General features: G+C 44.5%; 1 protein-coding gene across 1 annotated transcript; it reads right to left on the bottom strand.

Moving 5' to 3' along the window:
• Positions 1 to 8,737: 8,737 nt before the first annotated feature.
• Positions 8,738 to 23,961, bottom strand: rnf130 (ring finger protein 130). Its single transcript, XM_040002083.1, has 9 exons — positions 23,432 to 23,961; positions 22,994 to 23,296; positions 16,646 to 16,837; positions 14,297 to 14,547; positions 13,416 to 13,487; positions 12,839 to 12,915; positions 12,580 to 12,676; positions 10,489 to 10,675; positions 8,738 to 10,259 (listed from the first exon to the last, which is right to left on the bottom strand). Exons 2-9 carry the CDS (start codon positions 23,265 to 23,267, stop codon positions 10,147 to 10,149), a joined length of 1,263 nt encoding a protein of 420 aa, XP_039858017.1. The 5' UTR covers positions 23,268 to 23,296; positions 23,432 to 23,961; the 3' UTR covers positions 8,738 to 10,146.
• Positions 23,962 to 23,964: the final 3 nt, after the last annotated feature.

Genomic DNA, 23,964 nt, shown 5'->3' with positions numbered 1-23,964 from the left:
TCCTCTTCAGTTCGTCTCAACATACGCGCCTCATATTCTGTGATATGATTTACCTCTGAGGTGTTTGACAAGGTTAGTGATGTTGCCACAACCAAACATGCCAACCCTCCCGATTTTTCCGGGAGAATCCCGGAGCCACCATTCTCCCGAATTTCCACCTGGACAACAAAATTGAAAAACCATATTGCAGAATTCATAGCGCGGCCGAGCCAATTCCAGTTTCCAACAATGGCGGCAGCTACTTAGTTTTAATATTACTCTTATTTCTCTTTCTGGGTCGCAAAAAACCCCCAACTTTTAACATGTTTTCAGGTGAGAATGTAGCTGTGTAAACTTCAAATATCTGAGCCGATCGACACATCGTCTTCAAACCCCTGCAGGCTTTCACTACTCGGGTTAAACATGATATATAAGTCACTTTGATAACTTAAAAATGTTATTGTTTGGCTTTTTCAGTGTTTTGTTTGTTCGTGAGTAAATCGGTTTGGCTGAGATTAAAGTTATTAGATTAGATTAAATTAAATTTAACTTTATTAATCCCTCTGGTGGGTTCCTCCGGGTTTTCACACAGCTGAATAAACATCAAACAGAAAACTAATTAAAGAAAGTGTGAGACGGTCGAGAGTTTACGCCAGCGCCCAGTTATATTTTAGATAGCAGACGACTGAGTTTCACTCCACCGAGGGAACTCATGACTAGGGCTGGGTATCGTCACTGATTTCTAGAATCGATTCGATCCACGATTGATTAAATTCGATTAGATTCTATTCAATTGGATTTGAATCTGGGAAATTTTGACAGTCAGAAATATTATAATTCAGATCAGTAAATTTACATATTTTTGTATCTATAAAAAGGAAGCTGACACACGCAAGACTTGATCAAAAGTGTGAGCATCACAGCAGATGCCTTTGTGTCAAAGTAGCTGAAGATAAAACACAAAAAAACATGAAGGTTTTCCTGGCCTGAGATTTTATAAAAATATTCTGCAGTACATCAAAAACGAAAGAAAACCATTAATGAACATATGAACGTTACCTCTGACGTTACAAAGGTTTTATTAGAGACACAGCTGAGTGTTTTGCATTTTGCATAATTTTAAAAAGTTTAAATTTGTTCAGTATTGAACGGCAGAAATTAGGTTTTCTTTTCAGAAGTATGTAAACGGAAAAAAAAAACAGCGGTAGACTTGTGCGTAACAAGCAAGCGGATAAGGCAGAAAGCAGTACAGAGAGAGGGAGAGAGAGAGAGAGAGAGAGAGAGAGAGCTATGCATGAAGTGTGGTGGAAGCAAAACAGCAAAAGTCAGAGGGAATTCATGACGATGTTTATGTGAAGCGTAGTTTGGATCTTCTTTTGCTGCTGGTTCGGTCAATATCGTTTGGAGGGAGATCAAACTAACAGCTTTAGAATCAGCGCAAAAAGGGCGTAAACACAAAGCGCTGACCGCCGACAGATCAGAATCAGCGAGCTGTCGGCTTTCAGCCCCGACCGTGTCTGTGCCATTAGGTGAGAAAGGCGACATCTCACTGACTCTGATCCGCGGGTCCCGCTGTGTGTTTACGTCTTTGTGCAGAATCCGTGTTCCTGCTCTCATTTACTGTTTTAGCTGTTTGGTGGTTGTTGAAATTTTGTGATCTTTCACCTGAGATTCTGGCATTTCGGGCAAAATTAATTTATATTAAAAAATCGATTCAGGATTTTAATGAATCCATTTCACGTTATCCAAGCCAGAATCGATTTTAATCATAAATCAATTATAAAAACCCACCCCTACTCATGACGTACTACCCGGCTTTCTTTAGACCGCGAAGGGCGGGTCCTCAGGTGGAAGCAGCCTCTGAATTTGGACACCCCCGCTGTTTCGGTGACATTTAACGTATTTTATCCGATAAATAAACCCTGTAAAATGTGCCCTTTTGATTGTCTCCCTAATTCTGAGGTCTCAAGGTTGGGAAAGTATAGCCACAACACCTCACTCTTGGAGCACTTTTTTGCCACATGTATCGCAAACCATGTCTCAGCTGTTTGTGGAGGTAAAATACGTCCGCACAATTAGGCTCAGCCATTGTTGTGAGTGCGCGCGCCAAGGGGCTGCGAGCCAGCCGTATTTCATACATGACTATGAAAGGCGGAAGAGGAAGTAGTTCCTTTGAATGTAGACAATCCGAATGTTATAGTTTCTTTCCACTGTGTTGCTGTTAATGATAAACTACAAATTAACCCTAAATTACTAAAAAATATCGATATTTTAATGTGAGAATCGATTCTAGAACATAAATTACTGGTATGGGAGGAATCGATATTTCAGGATCGATCCGCACATCACTAGTGAAATGTATTTTACAAAAACACCACTTAAAGTTTACATTTCAGCAGAAGAAAATGTAATTTTCGTAATTTAATGTAATTTAATGTAATGAAAAAGCCGAACAAAGCCACGTTCAAGCTTTCCCCACAGTCATGTGATAGGTTACATGATCCCACACGTGAACTTAGGAGCTCCAGTATTTAGGGACCGTGCCAGAGGCGTTGTGTCAGATAAATACATGCACTTCTGCCTAAAGATCAGATCAGTTCCCAGCATGTTAACAGCGGCGGGCCTACCCGGACTGCGTTCACATAATTGCAGGTGACTTTACTAAGGCCGATGTAAAGACTGTGCTCCCAAAGTTCTGTTAGCATGTCGAATGTCCCACCAGAGGAGAGAACACTCTAGACCATGTTTACTCCAACATCAAGCATGCATATAGAGCCATACCCCTCCCCCACCTCGGTCAGTCCAACTACCTCTCCCTCCTGCTCTCCCAGCCTACACCCCCTTCAGACGCAGTGTCAGGCCCACCACAAAGACCATTACAACCTGGAAATGCTCTCTTCAAATCACAGGACCGCTTCACACAGACAGACTGGGACATATTTGAACACCAGGATCTAGAAAGTTTCACTTCTCCATTTGTACAATCCCAATAGAGCACTAAGGTCGTCCAATCAGATGCTCCTAGTACATCCAAGGTCTTGACTGAAGTTGAGAGGTGACCGGGCCTTTGCAACTGTGGCACCTAGACTCCGGAATAACCTCCCTGTTCATATTCGTACCGCTGAGTCTATCCAGTCTTTTAAATCCCATTATAAAACCTCTTTTTACTTTGGCTTTTGATTCTAACTAGTTGGCTGTTATCTGGCTTGTTGTGTTGTCACCTATTGTTTCTTGCTATGTTTTCTTATTGTTTTGTTTTAATTGTCTCATGCTTTTACTGACTGGGAAGCACTATGGTCAACTTTGTTGTTTTTAATATGTGCTATATAAATAAATTTAGATTTGATTTGATTTGATCCCATCCTGTCTAAAATCAGCCACAATCATCCCAGTGCCAAAAAAGTCTCCAGCCTGAACGATTAGCGCCCTTTGGCCCTCATGCAGCTAAATACTTTTACAATTTATTTTTCCAAACCACGGAGCCGCAGTATAAAGACTAAAGAGCTGTATGTGGCTCCGGAGCCGAAAGTTGCCGACCCCTGGACTTCAGCACATCAAGGATTTCCTCCCCCCAGAATTCGACCCCACCAGTTTGCATACCATAGGGTGACCATATTTTGGTTTTCAAAGAAGAGGACACCTGGCCCAGTACTGAAGAACTTCAATAATGTTTACTTAAAGAAATTTTTAACATATTTAAATGAGGCCTTCTCTGTGCGGTTAATGAATGGTGATATAAAAAATGTCATATAGGCTTTTACAAGTCAACAAGGGCAAAAAACCCCTCAACTTAAAAACCTCTGGAATTAAATAAGGGTACCGAAATAAGGCCTCATCTGTATGAGAAAAATTACCAGTACCGGGACTGTACGAGGGAAATTTCTTTTGCAGTTTGTCTGAAAAGCTGCAGTTGCACTTTGGCATCTTTTAAACATCACCAGGTGCTTTGCTGCACGCTGTCTGTCCCGTCTGCGAGTGCAGAAAGTGACTCGGAAAGCAGCAGCTTGGAGATGACATCATACATATGTAGGCCTATAGGAAAACCCGGACATTTTCATCAGTCTCGAAAATCCTCCCGAAAGCCCCAGACAGAACATGAAAAGTGGACATGTCCAGGAAAAAGAGGACGGTTGGTCACTCTAGCATACCGCGCAAACAGATCCACAGAAGACGCCATCGCCACAGCCCTCCACTCTGTGCTGAGTCACCTAGAGAGGTGGCAGAGCTACGTCCAAATGCTTTTTGTGGACTATAGCTCAGCCTTCAATACAATCATCCTGGACATCCTCATCACCAAACTGGTCACTCTTGGCCTCTTTCCTCTCACATGTGCCTGGATAAAGGACTTTCTCACAAACCGGCTCCAGACTGTAAGCCTCGGCCCTCATTTCTCCTCCACTCGCACACTGAGCACCGGCTCCCCACAGGGCTGTGTGCTGAGCCCCCTCCTGCATTCTCTCTACACCCATGATTGCAGTTCGACCCACAACAACATTCTCATCATCAAGTTTGCTGACGACACCACAGTAGTCGGACTCATCTTAAAGGGAGACGAGGCAGCCTACAGAGAGGAAGTCCTGAAGTTGGCATCCTGGTGTTCAGAGAACAACCTGACACTGAACACTAACAAAACCATTGTTGACTTCAGGAGGTACAGCACTGACTTATCCCCCCTTTACATCAACGGGGAGTGTGTGGAGAGGGTCCACACCTTCCGGTTCCTTGGTGTCCTCATCTCTGCTGACATCTCCTGGACAGACAACATTTCAGCGGTCGTCAAGAAGGCCCAACAGCAGCTGCACTTCCTGATGGTCCTTAGGAAGTACAAGCTGAATTCCAACCTGCTGCTGACCTTCTACCCCTCATCCATTGAGAGCCTGCTAACCTACTGTAGCACAGTATGGTACAGCAGCTGCACTAAGGAGGACAGAGCGAGGCTTCAGAGTGTAGTTAAGACAGCACAAAAGATCATTTCCCTCATCACCCGTTAACTTATTGTGAACGGTGATATAAAAAAGTGCATGATATTTTAGGTGACTGAAACTATCAGGCCTATAGTTCATAGATAAATCTTTCATGGTTGATTGTTCATATGCTTCTACATCCACATTGAAGCCTTTTGATTCTGTGTATCACAGTGCATTATGATTCCTGACAGCTGACTCTATTTCCAGGCTCAGCTGCACAGACTGCCTGCTTTGACTGTTTTTAAAGCAGAATACTTACAATCAGGTTACAGGACACTTTAACATTAACTTGTTTTTCACACTGAACTGGGAAAAGCTTTCCTGCCTATAAATTGAAGGAGCTACAAAACAACATTAAGCTGTTTTCCATGTTTCACTGGAACATGTTAAAGGGTTATATTTGTCTGCAACTACTCTTGCATGTCTTTCTTTGAGTCTGCAGAGGGTACCAGTGATGTGGAAGACATCATGCCTCGTCCCTATTCCAAAGATGCCACGTCCCAGTGGCCCCCCAGGATTACAGGCCCGTGGCACTGACCTGCGAGCACTGTGAGGGTCATGTTTTTTGACTTTTCTAGTGCTTTCAACACCATCAGGCCGACCCTCCTGGGTGATAAGTTAACAGCGATGCAGGTGGATGCTTCTCTGGTGTCCTGGATTGTTGATTACCTAACAGGAAGACCACAATATGTACGTCTCCCACAGTGTGTGTCTGACAAGGTAATCAGCAGCATAGGGGCACCACAGGGGACTGTCCTCTCCCCCTTTGTCTTCACCCTATACACCACAGACTTCAGCCACTGCACAGAGACCTCCATCTTCAGAAGTTTTCTGATGACTCTGCGGTGGTTGGATGCATCAGCAGGGATGATGAGACAGAGTACCGGGCTGTGGTCAACTCCTTTGTCACGTGAGCAGAATCATCTGCAGCTCAATCCAGGGGGTCAGTGTGGACATTGTGGAGGACTATAAATACAGTGGGGCAAAAAAGTATTTAGTCAGCCACTGATTGTGCAAGTTCCCCCACTTAAAATGATGACAGAGGTCAGTAATTTGCACCAGAGGTACACTTCAACTGTGAGAGACAGAATGTGAAAAAAAAATCCATGAATCCACATGGTAGGATTTGTAAAGAATTTATTCGTAAATTAGGGTGGAAAATAAGTATTTGGTCACCTCAAACAAGGAAAATCTCTGGCTCTCACAGACCTGTAACGTCTTCTGTAAGAAGCTTTTCTGTCCCCCACTCGTTACCTGTATGAATGGCACCTGTTTGAACTCATCATCTGTATAAAAGACACCAGTCCACAGCCTCAAACAGTCAGACTCCAAACTCCGCCATGGCCAAGACCAAAGAGCTTTCAAAGGACACCAGGAAAAGTATTGTAGACCTGCACCAGACTGGGAAGAGTGAATCTACAATAGGCAAGCAGCTTGGTGTGAAAAAATCAACTGTGGGAGCAATCATCAGAAAATGGAAGACATACAAGACCACTGATAATCTCCCTCGATCTGGGGCTCCACGCAAGATCTCATCCCGTGGGGTCAAAATGATCATGAGAACGGTGAGCAAAGATCCCAGAACCACACGGGGGGACCTGGTGAATGACCTGCAGAGAGCTGGGACCAAAGTAACAAAGGTCACCATCAGTAACACACTACAACGGCAGGGAATCAAATCCCGCAGTGCCAGACGTGTTCCGCTGCTGAAGCCAGTGCATGTCCAGGCCCGTCTGAAGTTTGACAGAGAGCACATGGATGATACAGCAGAGGATTGGGAGAATGTCATGTGGTCAGATGAAACCAAAGTAGAACTTTTTGGTATAAACTCAACTCGTCGTGTTTGGAGGAAGAAGAATACTGAGTTGCATCCCAAGAACACCATACCTACTATGAAGCATGGGGGTGGAAACATCATGCTATGGGGCTGTTTTTCTGCCAAGGGGACAGGACGACTGATCCGTGTTAAGGACAGAATGAATGGGGCCATGTATCGTGAGATTTTGAGCCAAAACCTCCTTCCATCAGTGAGAACTTTGAAGATGAAACGAGGCTGGGTCTTCCAACATGACAATGATCCAAAACACACCGCCCGGGCAACAAAGGAGTGGCTCCGTAAGAAGCATTTGAAAGTCCTGGAGTGGCCTAGCCAGTCTCCAGACCTCAACCCCATAGAAAATCTGTGGCGGGAGTTGAAAGTCCGTGTTGCTCGGCGACAGCCCCAAAACATCACTGCTCTCGAGAAGATCTGCATGGAGGAATGGGCCAAAATACCAGCTACTGTGTGTGCAAACCTGGTAAAGACCTATAGTAAATGTTTGACCTCTGTTATTGCCAACAAAGGTTATGTTACAAAGTATTGAGTTGTATTTTTGTTATTGACCAAATACTTATTTTCCACCCTGATTTACGAATAAATTCTTTACAAATCCTACCATGTGGATTCATGGATTTTTTTTTTCACATTCTGCCTCTCACAGTTGAAGTGTACCTCTGGTGCAAATTACTGACCTCTGTCATCATTTTAGGTGGGGGAACTTGCACAATCGGTGGCTGACTAAATACTTTTTTGCCCCACTGTACCTTGGAGTACACATTGACAATAAACTGGACTGGGCTACAAACACCACAGCACTTTACAGGAAGGGCCAGAGTCGTCTCTATTTTTTTGAGGCAACTGAGGTCCTTCAACATCTGCCAGAAAATGCTGAGGATTTTCTACGAGTCTGTTGTGGCCAGTGCGATCCTCTATGCTGTTGCATGCTGGGGGAGCAGGCTGAGGGTCGCAGATGCCAACAGACTCGATAAACTGATCCGTAAGGCCAGCAATCAAATCAAATCAAAATTTATTTATATAGCACATATTAAAAACAACAGTGTTGACCATAGTGCTTCACAGTCAATAAAAACATGAGACAGTTAAAACAAACAATAGAAGAGGACAACAAACAATAGGTAACAACGCAACAAGCTAAAACAGCCAACTAGACAGAATCAAAAGCCAAAGTAAAAAAATAAGTTTTAAGACGTAATTTAAAAGACTGGATAGACTTAAGGAGCTGGACTCCCTCAAGGTGGTGTCGGAGAGGCGGATGTTGTCCAAGATAAAGACAATGTTGGATAACACCTCCCACCCACTCCATGACATGCTGGTCAGTCACAGGAGCACGCTCAGTGAGAGACTGAGATTACCCATAATGCACCACTGAACGACACAGGAAATCATTCCTGCCTGTGGCTCCCTGTACAACTCCTCCACCTAACACACTGTTTAGTGCAACAGCTACACCCTTCTTGCACTTGTTCTTTTTCAGCTATTTATTAATAAGTGACTTTTATGTATATATGTGCCTGTATATATGGTGCTATTCTTAGTTAGTGTATTGTCTGTCTTTGTTAATGTTTGTTTATAATGGAGCACTGTAACAAAAAATAATTTCCCCCAAGGATCAATAAAGTATTGATTCTGATTAACATGCGATCACGTCCTTTCATTATGTAGCTGTCTGCGTACATTTTCGTATGTTTTTAGAACTCACCTGTTTAAATTGTAATAAGGCAATATTAGGGGCGTGGCCTTGTTGAGTGACAGGTGGATGGTTAAACTCTGCTAATTTTAGGCCCCAAACCGGACATCTGGACCGTGTTTGTGCTGTTGGAGCATTTTTAATGACATTATCTGACCAGTAGCATGGCTCTTTTTATATACACCCCGTCTCTGATGTAGATTACTCTCTTTGGCAGGTTCTTCAGGTTGGCTCAGTTGGCCACAAAGAAACAGAAACTTTGCATGTTGAAGACACTTTGATGACATTTAATGCTGAGGCAGTACAGACACAGTGAACTAAAAGCGCTACGTCCTTCTTCATCACCACCACCATGAAACAAAGAGACAAAGACAGAGAGACAGTTAGCAGCTGAGCGTCCTGCAGGACTTCAGGTCACTTCAGAGATAATACTGATCGATCAGTCAGGTTACAGATTGTATTATGCTGTTTATATACTGATTATTATTATTGTTAGAATAACAGAATGAGTAATTCAGAAGCTGTTTAATACACATTAACGGAGCAGTCCCTCACTTCAGGACCCCCAGTCTTTACTGCACAGACATGTTAGCAACGATCAGCATCTGTTAGTATTAGTTAGCAGCTCAGCAGCCTGCTTACTGTTTATCAGGATGACTGATGTACCCGTATTAATAGTGACTAAACAGTATGTGCATCACATTATAGTTGAAAATAATGAAAACCTCTAACTTCTTAGAGGTGTTCGGTGTCCACGTTAGATTTAGTCTGTCGCGGTCTACAGCAGGCTAACAGTTTCCCCTCGGCTTCAGCCTCTGTGCTAAACTATGCTAACATCATAAGTTGGATTGAATTAAATTCCTCGTCTTTACCCATCTCTGAGACGGGAACGTGAGGTTTCTGAAAATGCTGCGTTGTTCTTTAAATCTGAGGACAGAAGACCCAGAACGGTTTCCTGAGGAACGCCACACCCACTGGGAGGTTTCCTGAAGTGGTGGATCAGTCCTTTAATATAACATCGCTTGATCTACAGACAAACTGGATCATTATTAAATTTCTTTTCTTTAATTATTTTTTGCTACAGGGAGTTAATAGTTAACACTATTAAAGTCCACATGATTGTTTAGGGTCCAGGTCTAGTGTTCAGGTCCAGATCCGGGTCCAGAATTTCATCTGGCTCTTGTTCTGTCCAGGGACACAGAGGACTACAGATCTCATTCAGCACTTACAAACAAGAAAAAGTTGTGGTCCAGGTCCAGGTCTTTACAGGGTTCAGGAGCCTGTTAATGATGTCACCATCAGTCAGCCAGAGCTATGCCTGAACACAGAGACGTGGGCAGGAAGTCTGGATTCAGGTGCTCTGGTTCAGTTCAGGCTGATTTGTTTGCTTCCACGTCTTCTAGTTTCCCTCTACTAGGAAAAAACAAACAAACACGAGAATCTCTAATTCAAGAGTGGGATCCAGACCAGGATCGAGACCCAGATTCAGACCCGGATGTGTTCAGTTTGTAGAAAATCTGGTAGAATAAATGATGGTTAAAGATCAGATTAACCCCCCCCCCCCCGAAACAGGAAACACTATATGAAGACTTCCTGTGTCCATAAAATGTCCTACATCTCTCAGCAACTGGAATGGTGTTGTTGCTGGAGGGCAGTAACCATGACAACCAGCCTCAGGACTTGTTGTCATCGTAGAGGTCGAGCGAAGCCTGTATATCCGGAAGCTCCATCTCACAGACGACGCTGCGAGGAGACATGGAGTTCCTGCTGAAGAAGCGACCGCCGCCTGGAAGGACAGAAGAACGTCCATCAGAGTTAATTCACTCAGCAGCAGATGCAGACGCATAACTCTTTACTTTTCAGTTTTACTTTGGTTGCTGGATAACGTTGCTCAGTTGCACTGTAAACTTGTTGCTCTACATCCACATGAAGTTGTCTTTTACTTGCTTAGAACATTTATTTGCAGTGACAGTGAATTACAGATGTTGTCTTTAGTCTGTTGTCGTGTCACTTACTGGTCACGGCGATAGTGATATCGGCAGGTGTTCTGGGCGTGGCCTCAGAATGGGTGGGGCTGAGTGGCTCCAGGCTGATGGATGGCTGGTTGCTGTCACTAAGGGGCGCCCTCTGGCTGCCAGGTGCCTGACTGGCACCGAGACGATCCACATCCAACACAACGCTGTCCACACAGGGAACACTGGTCTGAGGACAGACAGAGGCAGTCACTCCCAGGTATAATTCAGACACACCTGATGTCTTATAGATGGAAATTTTCTTCTTCAGAAACACTGCGTTGCATCATCGATGCAGCCTGCACTTTTATTTCCAGGGCTTAACAAAGGGAAAAGTTCTGTGTCTAAATACATATTTAAGCAAGAATATTTCCTATAATTGATCAAACTAAAAACAGACAAATGCACGAATTCCAGTGTTCTACCATCCATCCATCATCTCCTTCTTTACACTTCAGATATTTAACAAGTCTGAGTTATAATTGACAGTGCAAACCAAAGTCTTGCTACGGTTGTACAGGGACTGAGTGGCCTGTAATAACAAGCCGGATACCCCAAATTCCTGAAACAACATCACAGAGCGTCGCAAGAGATGCGGTCAAACGCATTCTCAAAGCCCACAAAACACACATGGGCTGGTTGGAAAAGCTATTGTACACTCTCAAATATCCCTAAAAGGATAAAAAACAAAAAAACAAAACCACGTTGCTCTTCTTCAATCCAAATGTCATTTCGACTCTCCTGACTTCCTGTTGTAGCTGATGAGTGGGATAAATAAACGTGCACATATGCAGTTTGTCCCATTTCAGTTAGAGAAAGGCTTACTGGTTTTTTGCAGTTTTATTGGACAAAGCATCACAACTTTGATGCTTTTAAAAGCAATGTGCTTTTTACAATAAAAATATTTACGTTTGCTCATGAATACAACTTTACTGTAAATGCGCACGATATTTGTCAGCCTACAAAGATGAATTTAGAGTTTTTGATGAGACAGTAGGTATTCAGTGAAGTAACGCTGTGTGCAGACAGCAGATTGCTACAGTCTGAATATTGGTTCAACGCAGTGAATCACAAGAACTTAATCGATGCAAAGCAGGAATGGAAAACTGAACCTTTGCTACCAAAGCTGCAGCTTCACATGGAGCAGTCTGGGTCAGCTTTATCTTTTCTTAAAAGAACAACAGGTTGTTCTCAGAGTTTATCAAAGAGCGTTCGGTGGACTCTGTCATGCTAAAAAGAAGCATTTTAGATCGTGCCTCTTCAGGTGGACTGATGACACTGCAGGAGATCTGGAGCTCCAGCTGAAAAATAAAGCGGACGTTAGCTCTGGACGAGAGCTGCGATGTCTGTGACGCCGCCCACGTGAGGGATGACCAAAGAGCTCAAGACTGTGAGGAGCTGGCAGCAATGCACTCAGTGAAAGGACTGCAGGGAGGAACGTGATCATGCAGGTGTGTTTGTAGAGTCGGGGGCTGGAACGGGACAAACTGGCAGGTGTTCAAAATGTCAAATCTAAAAATCAGCAATGCTGAAGACTGGTGCTGTTTTTATTTTTTTGTCCCAGAGAGGAGAACTGTCCACACGTCAGGAGACATTAACTCTCTTTGGAGAAAAACTTTCTCAGTGATGAAACAGTGACGATCACACATCTGCTATCCTTCACATTTCCACCTCAGACATTGACCTTAATGTTCAAGCCCAGAACTGATGAGATTTTTCTCCGTGAACAAGACAAAGAGCTCAGAAATGCAGACAAAGTCATTCAACTACAAGCAAAACGTGGATAAAGTTAAAAGTCTTTAACATTTAGTAGAAAAATGCACATAAATGCAAACAGTGAGGAAATGTTGGTCTCTTTACCTACCTCACATTTCTGTTACCTCACTGTAAAATCTACCCTATCAGCAGAAAGACATTGAAATAATACCGAGTTCAGCTGCAACCATCCGCAACAGACCCAGTTTCTCATGTTAGCCAAGCTTGGTGTACGGTGAGGGCACGTCAGCCTGGTGTGAACGCTGGTTTGGATTACAACACATCTGGGTGTCTCTGTCTTTGTGTGTCAAACATGCCCATGTGTCAGCGAGGACTCACCGTGATGCCGAGAGCTTTGAGGATGTTCAGTTTGCACATGGGGCAGGTGCAGTGCTCCTTCAGCCAGGGGTCCACGCACGCTTTATGAAAGACGTGTCTGCAAAGACACAGGCGTGTTATCAAAAAACATCACGCTACGTGTTATCAGCACGACATTAGACATAGCAGACAGAACGAGGAAGAGTTCATAAAACACTTTTAATTACAGAGCCAGACTGGTCTGAGACTGGAGAGCCTGCAGCAACAAGGTCAGACTCACTTGCAGGGCAGGATTCGAACCACATCGTTCAGCTGGTACACTTCGATACACACTGCACAGTGGTTTGACTCTGTGTCCTACACACACACACACACACACACACACCCACACACACACACACACACACACACACACACACACACACACACACACACAGGAAACAGGTCAGAGCTTTGCTGTGATGTTGTCTCTGCTGGTTCTTAGAAGTTAGAAGTCTTTCTGATTTATGTTTCTCCTCTGAACAACATCATTGCTGTTTCATCTGAACGTCAGCAACACGTTAACCAAACGGCTGTGAGGAAACCAGATGTTCACATGCTGCATTCAAAGAACGAGGATGTGAAGGATCCAGACGCTGAGCTCATTGTCTATGAACGAGTGAGGTGGAAACTTCATCGAGCAAAAACCTTTTTCAGACAGTTCTGCTCCAGCAGCTCTCTTTCCATGTGTTACAGCTCTGCAGAGGCCGTCACTCGCTGCCTGAAAGCTCACGTAAATTTAACCTTCTGGGTTTCAGAGCCTCATTCACGGGTCCTACATCACATGTGAAGGAGAAACAGCCAACACATGTGCTCACCTTGTCTCCTTTTTTCACCGTCCTCGTCTTCAGCTTTCCGATGGCTTTCTTCGCTGCATCTCCAAGACGATGCTGACAGAGTGAGAGGACAGAGTGTTAGAGTCACAAACATTTCCAGGATTTGGGTTTTGATTCTTTGTGAAATGTGTTCTGATCCGAGTCACACGACTAAACAAACTTCATCTTTACCAAGTCAGTCAGTGAACCTCTGAGCAAATGTGTTCTTCTGAAGCTACCTGGACTCAGAGTCTGCTCTTCTACAGAAAGACTGACTTTCATTGGCCCTTTGAAGAAGCTGCTTAAAGATGAGGCAGGAAACACCAAAAAAGAAGAACATCTGAGTAACAGCTGTAAATGTGTGTCAAATGAAGAATGCTTTCATGAAGCACACCGTGAAGGAAACTGCTGGTTTCCAAACAAACACGGCTCGGGTTTGGAAACACCAACACGGCAGGCAGGGCCATGTTGGAGGTGGAAAACGAATCAAACTATATGAACAAAAGTCCCAGGAGAACATCGGGGGAGCAGAACATGAGAAGAGGGGCGGTCAGCTGGTACAGAAATACAGTAAAGAAGAAAGTTAACCCTTCAGAGGGCTGATTGATCCTCGCAGGAAATACTGATGAGGTGAAGGAAGGATCTCAAAGTGACAACAGGAAGTGTCTGAAGAAGGTTTCTCCAGCTGGACTGAGTGAGATCAGGGCGATCGATCGCTGAAGAGCCCGACAGACTGTTTATCAGACCGTGCTTCTCTCTCCGCTCAGGAGCAGAAATCCTGGAAGCTCAGAGTCTTCACAGGAGGAGGAGGACAACACTCACATCAGCGGATATCACAGACTCGGGTACCTGAATGCAGCATCAGCCCGCGGCTAACGTGTTACCTGGCTGCGGTCGCGAGTGCTCGTGTAGCGGATCTTCTGGATGAAGTGAAAGATGAGCCAAGCTGACGAAATGATCATGAGGATGATGAAGGAGATGGAGACGAAGACCAGCGAGCCTCGGTTGATGTTCTTGGTGGGCCCGCGCTGACCAACGACCACGGAGACCAGAACCGTCATGTTCCGCTCAAGGTGGGCCAGGATCTCTTTACCGTATGCCTCTGTGATCATCACCGCCACGATGTCACCCGTGCCTGCAAACAGAATCAGAAACAGGGTGGCAGCAGGGACGGGGACGCCGTGTTAACAGTCATACAGTAAAGTGTACTGGGTGTACTGGCTTTAATGGGTTGACCACACGTTACAAGTTTAAAAGTGTTTGCAAAAACAAAAGCGTGTGTATCATGAGCACTTAAACACAGCAGTTACTCTGGTGACGGTCTCTGCTCAGACGCTTCAGATCATTTAAACACGGCGTCGCAGTTCTTCTGTTAAAAACTGCTCGATGTTCGTTAAACCCAGACTCCAGGTCAGATTATCGAATCAGCCCAACATAACACTGTGAACCCTGATCTCAGACCAGTTGAAATCTGAGCTCATACAAAAGACCAGGATGTTCAGAAGGCAGCACGCGTCACGCCGATCAGCTCGGTGCACACGTGACCAGCACGGTTGGGTCTAATTTATTTTTACACCACCCAACAATCGAGATAAATAATCTGTTCTTAACATGGAGTACTTCCTGTTTGTGTTTTCTGAAACTCTAATTGGACGTCATATTTGTAATTTGTTTCTTTGTCTGTTGATCTCTTCGTGCTGATGTTGCTCCCCATCATCACCTCGCTCTGTCCCACACACAGAGTGTGAAGTCACAGTGACCTCAGCCTCGAATGACACGTTGATCTATATTTAGACTGAACATCGACTCCACCCCCCGCCCGGCAGTCGTCACTTACCTGAACATCTCTGAGGGACGATGCTGCAGCACAAACCAGTGTCAGACTTTAATGAACAGAAACACTCTGATGTGAGTCCATCCTGCGACCAATAAATCAATATGCTAGGATCAGTGACCCCAGCATGCCATCACATTGTGGCGCACGAGCTTGAGCTATGAACTCAAACAGCAGAAATTTTGTTTCGCTGATATCGCTGTAGGCGCCCTGACACCTGGACACCAGCGTCCTTGTTGCCGCCATGGCGTCTTTTTTACACGCAGACATGGCCGGGCTCTGATGAGGGGGCGGAGGGCTACGCCAACACCAACCAGCTCCAGATAAGTGAAGCCATCACTGCAGCACCAAAGCCTGCAGTTCCTCTAACGTCCACCAGAGGGACCACAGTGAGTCGTTAAAGCTTTGCCGCTCTTTGGTCTCTGTAGCCAAAAGTATGGCGATTCTGTACTGAAGTACAAGTACTGATACTGGTGTTACAAAATACTCTGATAAAAGTTGAAGTCAAAGTGAAAGTGTACGAGCTCTGTACTCAAATACTTTTACTTTGCCTCCACGCCTGGCTCAATAATCATGTCCAGGCTGTGACCAGCTGACCTGCTGCTGCAGCTCTTTGTGGATGTACACAACTGAACAGGATGTAACCCAATGCTTCAGTCCCCACACCAACAGTACACAGTTTATACAAAGTTAGCATGAAGGTGGGATTTAATGACTGAATCTAAGCATCATCAGCTTAGCTTCATCTCTGCTAAAACTCATGTAAGCTAACTCTGATCACCACAGCCACTGTGTGCCGTCCAACACGGAGCTTCACCAACTAAGCCGTTTATCATTCACCAAACTGCAGAAAAGTTTCATGCAGCCTCTGACTCACACGTCAGCTCAGTTTGTTTTGCAGGACATAAGACAGAAATATAACATACCATCATATAGAGCTGTAAGTGAGCATCCTTCCCTTTAACTCTAAGCTCTCTTCTTCCTCTCCTGTCTTTCTTCCCTGAGTGAAGTTAGCTCTTCCTGTGAAATCTGCAGCTGCAACACATTATGAGTCAAACTGCACACAAACAGTTTGTGTGCTGATGTTTGTTGATGTGATAGAAACATTTAGTTTGAAGGAAGTAGAAGTCAAAAGTTATCTGAAAAATAAATACTCAAGTAAAGCACAGATATGCAGAAGTACAGTGAGGAAGTACAAATACTTTGATACTTCCCTGCTCTGTCTGCAGCTACGCCAGTTTAAATGTGGAGGTGCTTCACAAACCAGAGGGTGGAGAATACGTCCATCTTTGCAGTGTGAAGCTAACACTCAGGTAAACGTTTCACCTGTTCAGATGAGTAATATGCTTGTGTGTGTGAACGCTCATCTCTGATTGGCTCGTGCGGCGAGCGCTCTGACCTTCGTGTCCCATCTTGACGGTGTACTCTGGGGAGTTGTTGTAGATGAGGACGGCCGTGGCGTTGTACGCAGCTGCCTTCAAGATCTTCTCCTTAAAGGTGCAGTTACCTCTCTGCATCAGCGCCACCCAGTGGACACTGCGGGGCGGGACCAGGAAGTGAGTGTTTGGGTCGCATCCTTGGCGGTCGACCACTGAGAGGAAACCAAAGTCAGTTTAATGAAGTGTAACTAAAACGACTCAAAGGTGAGCTGCTCAACATTTGATCAATAACTCATCTTTAATCGAGTGAATTTTCCCAGATCAAACAACAATGATCAATAAAAACACTGAGACTTCAGATTAATCAATACATAAACAATAATAACAAGAACAAAGCTGGCTGCTGATCCGCGTGTCTTCAGTTAAAACACATTAAACCCCCAAACAGGCATGTCGACACATTACGGGTCAATCACTTCAGATGTTCATGTGAAGCTGATCGTCCTCTATAATGAAAACAACAAAAATCAGCTGATCTGTGGGCTCAGACCCACGTGTGGTGTCCCCCCCGCTGGGTCAACTTCAGACTTTTTGAGGTTTTCCCAGGTTTTCAGTTATTTTTATTTTCTGGGAGTTGATTACGTGAATCGAATGTCATGAAACTCCTCAAAGGCGTGAATCTGAAAGTCGGCCTGCTGCAGAGGATCATGGGAGTCAGCTGACAGCCCACCTGTGTGAGTCCAGTCCTCGTGGGACAGAGCACGCTATAGGCTGGTTTAAATCAGCTGACCAGACTTTACACACATGGACAGACAAGAAGATGACATTTTGTAGCACTTATAGTACCTCATTGATTTTAACAGAACCAAGGAGATGTGCAGCAGCTGTACCGTGAACTTTGAACTCAGCTCAGGTTTCACTAGCAGGTGCTCCAACATGCTTTTCTCTGTGTTATAGAGCAGGGCGATATGACCAAAAATATTTATCACGATATACATTCGAAAATTTGCGATAACAATATAACTGACAATATAATTGACATGAGACAAAATACTTTACAACTCCTCAACTTTATTAGTGCAAAAAACCCCCCAAAAAATCAATATATTTTCACTTACACAAGCAGCTTTTTTAAGTGCATTAAAGTTATATAAAAATTTAACAGTGCAAATGCAAATTCCTTGCTGACAGTTTAACCAAAAGGCATTTCCAGTGGAAACCGGCCGACATATCCTCAGCATAACCATGTAGAATATCCACAAAACTTAAAAAGAGGTTATACACACACAATACAGTAATATTATGTTGAACCACAGTACGTATCACTCCGCCAGGCTCCTGCCTACGATAGCCGTAATGCTCCGACAATCCATCAAGCGGTGCAACAGATTTTCGAGCGCCATGTACATAAAATCATTTCGAGGTCAGTAAACACAACCAGAATTCATACATAAGGCACACGGGATTATAAGGGACACTGTAGATTTTCAGAAAAATCAAAGGATTAATTTTAAGTGTGCCGTATTTTCCAAACAACACGGTAATAACGACGGCCTGCTAGCATGTGCTACCAAAAATAGTGCTTTGTTGTGTATCTGAGGGATGAAAGCTAAGCCAGTTCCACACCACTGAAGTTGCAGCATTTTTACAAACCAGTTCTGCTTCATCCGTTTCATTCAACGATCCGCTTTCACTCTTCTCATTCTGCGTCACCGTCATGTGCGTATGTAAACAAAGGCACTGCGCACGCGCGTTTTACCCATATTCTATCGCGATGTTTCATTTTCTTATCGTTGCCCAACATTACACCGGTGTTACCGTGAACGGTATGATATAGCCCAGCCCTACTGTGTTATTGTCTTTATTGTGGAACGGCTGCATTCAGCTGCTGCTGTGGTTTGAGCTGGAAAAACACTGAACTCAGTTATTTTACTTTGTTACACATCCGATTGATCACAGTTATAGTGACATGAAGGCAGGCCCGGCCCTAACCAATCTGGCGCCCTAGGCAAGATTTTAAGTGGCGCCCCCCTACATCGGCAGTGTAGTGTATGTACTCACAAGAAACCGAATAGCTTTGTCTTTGACCTTTTTTTTACTTAAAGAAAGCAAATTCACAATCAGAATAATTAACAAGATAAAAAAATATATGAATAAATAAATGAATACAAAAAGTAAAAAATGAATATATGAAATACAATAAATTTTACATACATAAACACAATAAAACGTGTCAACAAGTTGGATAAAATAAATTAAAAATACAATATAAATAAGGCAACAGGAACACCGCTTGATGCTGCTGCAAAACTGGTGGGTTGTGCTGCTGAGGTGGAGGCAACAGGAAGACCGCTTGATGCTGCTGCATCATGGCTGGGTTGTGCTGCTGATGCTGCATCACTGGTGGGTTGTGCTGCTGAAGTGGAGGCAGCAGCGGTAGATGTGGTAGATGGCCCAGGGGTGGGATTTAGAAACTTCAACAGTGCATCTGAAGAGAGGAGTATGTGACACCACTGAGTATTAAAGTCTAATAATAAAAACATATGATTCCAGGAATAAAATGAAATGATATAATATAAATGAAAAACCAAAGAGATATATGTATGATGTTAACTGATATGCAAATTAGATTAGATTCAATTTATTGTCATCATTACAGTGAAATGCTGAATAGCAGAATGCAAAGTAACAGTATAATATCATATGAGAATGTTATGTTATGATTATCTTTGACCGAATCACAGCAGTGCTCATATTAAAAAACAGCATTCCCTCTCATGTGATATTGCTTAATTAACATTAATGATGTGCACTTTAACAACTAGGCTTACAACTATAATATATACAGGGGTGGAAAAGTGACTATTACCTGCAGGGTAAACGTTAGCTAACCAGAAGGCAATAACAATGTAAACAAAAAACACCTGCTTAAAAGATGAATACAAATGAGGAATGGTGGGAAAGGTGGGAGTACTGTAATTACCTAACGTTACATTATTATTTTCCATAACAATTTAGCCCCCTCCACAATATTAACTGACGTTAAAACAGTTAACTAGCTATTTATTGATTAGCAATTAGCGAATCATGTAACATTAGCTTAATGCTAAAAATTTAGGTTACTATCACATTCAGACAAATAATTTCATGTAGGCTAACGTTACCTACCTCTGTCTTTTTCTCGTTTCTCCTCCTCTTCTTTTCTCTTTTTTCTTCCCTGGGCACCTGACAGTTTTGGCCGTTTTGACATCTTGTGTTGATTTTTTGATGTGGTGACGTCCAAAAGGAACCATGATACGGGAAGGGAGGGGGCGCACCGTGCGGGGGGGGGGGGGTAATGTTGTAACAAATAATATTTCTATTAAATAAACTTAATTTGCATTTTAATTAACGTGGGATTATTTTTTGTATTTAGAAATAATAGTACCAACTTTTTTTTTTTTTTCAACATTTGTGGCACTGGCGTGGCGCCCCCTGATGGACGGCGCCCTTAGCATTTGCCTATACGGCCTATGCCACGGGCCGGCCCTGCATGAAGGTCTGTGTGTGTGAGTCTGTGTCTGTGTTGGCGCTCCATCCAGCAGCTGCAGTGTCCTTGGACCATCTGACTGTAATCTGACACTTCGGAGCAGAGACTCTCCGACCTTCAGCAGCCAGAAAACCTCTGCAGTGTCTCACACACACGTGCACATACACACACATGCATGCACACGCACGCACACACACACACACACACACACACACACGCACCATCCACTTCATCAGCTGCTTCCTAGTGTTCATTGGAGCAGCTGATGGAGTGGATGGTGCGTGTGTGTGTTTTTGTTGACAGTGAATGTTGGTGTGTGTCGCTGAATTTGGCTGATTACTCTGACGGCAAAGAAAACAACAAATCAGCTTCTCTTAAACTCACAACTTTTTCTGAAACAAAGAGATAATCAGAGTAACTTCCAGGATCCTCCATCAGTGGGTTAGGCCACATCCACCTTTTCTCTTTTTCTCCTGAACAGCTTTGATGCGTTGCTCATACCGAGGCTCTGAGCTACCTTTACATTTGGCCTCTTTTCCTGTGTTCAGCTGAATGAGGGTGTTTTTAATTGCTTCCTGTCAGTGTGGACAAGCAGCACCTGAAAACTCCTCACCTGTCTTCAAGCGCACACAGCCTTCAGAGGAAGCTGTTGTATCTCTGATATCTGCATTTTGGTCGCTACTCACGCCTGGTGGTGACAGGTGGGGGTAGGGACATACACTGTTGGACTGGGCCATATCATACCATTCACGGTAATACCGATGTAATGTTAGGCAATGCTAAGAAAATGAAATATCGCGATATTTCATTTTCATGGGTAAAACGCGCATGCACAGTGCCTTTGTTTTCATACGCACATGGCGGATAAAGCATGGCGGAGAATGAGAAGAGCGAAAGTGGATCGTTGAATGAAACAGATGAACCATAATTTGTTTGTAAAAATGCTGCAACTTCCGTGGTGTGGAACAGGTTTAGCTTTCGTCCATCAGATACACAGCAAAGCACTATTTTTGGTAGAGCATGCTAGCGGGCCGTCGTTATTACCGAACTGATTTTATGTACACGGCGCTCAAAAATGTTTTAGTACGACTTTGCTAAGCTACGTAGCCGCACCGCTCGGCTTGTCGGAGCATTACAGCTATTGTGGGCAGGAGCCTCGCGGAGTGATACGTACTGTGCTTCAACATAATATTACCGTATTGTGTGTGTATAACCTCTTCTTAAGTTTTGTGGATATTATACATGGTTATGCTGAGGATATGTCGGCCCGTTTCCACTGGAAGTGCCTTTTGGTTAAACTGTCAGCAAGGAATTTGTATTTGCACTGTTACATTTCTATATAACATTAATGCACATAAAAACAGCTGCTTGTTTAAGTAAAATACATGGATGGGTTTTTTTGCACTAATAAGGTTGCAGAGTTGTAAAGTATTCTGTCTCGCGTCGATTATATCATCAGTTATATAGTTATCGCAAATTTTCAAATATATATCGCGATAAACATTTTTAGCGATATCGCCCTGCCCTAATACACTGGGAGGTAACTAAACAGCTACACCTTCACACCCAGTTCAGTCTGCACCACCTTAGACCAGTACAGCATCCACATCACACCACATTACTCCTTCTGTCAATCTCCTGTTCCCCTGTAGTGACCGAACTCCTTGAGCCAGGAACCCCTGCCAAACTCAGAGTCTGCCCTCCACCTTTGTGGCTGAGAACCAAGTGCACTTACACTCCCCCTTAAGAAGCTGAATGTTAGCCTTCTTTATCCAAACGTGTGCCTGGGATCATCGTCCTATTGGAACACCCAACTGTGTCCAAGCTTCGACCGAGTAGCTGTTGATGAGAATATTGAGGTGTTCCTCCTGTACCTGAACCACTGACAGCCCAGACCATGAAGCTACCACCACCATGCCTCAGTCGCACAGAGTCCTTACGCTTGAAAGCCTCCAAAATCCAAAATGTGTGCTGTACAATTATTCCACCGTGGAGGCAGAACACCCACATCCAATGAATGGATGAACTTCTGATAACAGCCAGCTACAAAACACGGCTCGTGTTCGATCAGCTGGTCCTCCCATTTGATCAAAGAACCTGATTTAAATTATATTATTAGTCTATAAAAAAATAACAGAGAGCTCAGAGATGATCTGGACCTTCAGCCAATCGTCTACTGTTCACTGAAGCCTCATCAGAAATGTCTCAGTGATGGACAGCTGTCAGGAAGACGTTCTTAATGAAGGGAAACGGGAAAATGACGAGAACTGGACTGAAGACCAGAGGAACAGGTCTGCTGGACAGATGGATCCACATCATGGTCAGTGTGTACGAGGAGATCAGGAGGTGGTCCCACCGTCTGCAGCCATCTGTGAGGCACGGTGGAGGTCATGGTTTCAGCTGCAGGTCAGTCAGTGGTGTTGGAGATTTTTGATAAACTCATGAATTATGAAAAGTGCCATGAACAGTATCGGTCATGGATGGGCCTCCCCAGAGCCTGGAGCTCAGCATCACTGTAAACTTCACTGAAGCATTGTGGGGTCATCCTGACAGAGGACACAACAAGGCAGAAACATCCAGAGAGCTTTGAATGTCCTTGAAGAACCTCTCCTGAAGATCCTGCTCAGAGAGCTGAAGGATGAAGCTGCTCACACCAAATATTCACTTTCAAACTCGTTACAAAAGTACATTCAGTTTTTGCCTCATTTACTGTGTTTCCATGTATTTTCCTACAAAACATAACCAAATGAGGGCTGACTCTGACCAGAAGTATGTGGAAACGTCCACTCAGCATTCATTTTACTGACAATGCAGGTGACAGGTGTGTGTGCTCAGATACCTCCGTGATGCGGTGCAGGTGCGACGATCACACCCCTGGTGTCGACCTTGGGGGAGTTCTGTCCATACTTCCCGTCATCGCTGCTAATCACATGGATGGCGTTTCCTCGCCCGTCCAGCACCGTCGCATTCACTGTAGCGCTCACAGACTCCTCCACCACCATGTTTGTGTCAGAGCGCCCTGCTGACACAGAGCGAGCCTGCACCGGGACCGGGACCAGGACCAGGACCGGGACCAAGACCAGGACCGGTGGGAGGGGGAGACGGGTCCGCATCCTCACAGCGTCTCCTGGTCACATCCAAACTGTGAGAAAGAGAAACAAAGTTTATGAGCCGGGCAGCAGCAACGGCTTGGGAGCTTCCTCTGCTTTAGGAAACAGGAAGTCCTCAGCACTGTGGATTTGTCATTTATCACCGTGAACGAGACGCGGGCTCTCACCTGTCACTGAGAGTCTGTCCTCCAGATGTTGGTCTCTTTGTTTACATTAATCCTCCGGATGCTGTTTCCCGGTTGGCTCTCCAGAGGATGATGTGTTATTCCTCTTTTGTCCTCCAGATGATCCTTTGTCTCCAGATGTGAGCTCGTGTTCGTTAATCTCTGGGTTCAGGCTGGAAGGTGCAGCTCGGACATCTGGAAGGTCGGAGCATCAGCAGCAGGCCAATATCTGGTGTTTGCATCCCGGAGCCTTGCGCTGGTTGGAGCCCGGATGGTAGCTCGGAGGTCGGGGCAGAATAGCTCGTTTTCAGCGGACTGCAGCCGCCTGCGGTTCCGTTAACAGTGACTGAGCCTCCGCCGTCTGCCGCCAGGTGCAAGCAGACACACCGGCGGGCTCCCGCTCACCCCCAGAGGTTCGGTGAAATGCTCGTGAGAGGATTTGGCTCGTGCACGGTGTTTTTTCCGGTTTGCCGCCGGTGAAAGCTGCGCGCTGCGGAGGATCGAGCCCCGTCTCCGTCTCTCCGATCAGCGAGAAC

Source organism: Simochromis diagramma, unplaced genomic scaffold (genome assembly GCF_900408965.1).
Source record: "Simochromis diagramma unplaced genomic scaffold, fSimDia1.1 OVJJ01000738.1, whole genome shotgun sequence".
Classification (NCBI taxonomy): Eukaryota; Metazoa; Chordata; class Actinopteri; order Cichliformes; family Cichlidae; genus Simochromis; species Simochromis diagramma.
This window is presented reverse-complemented; position numbering and strand designations above follow the sequence as displayed.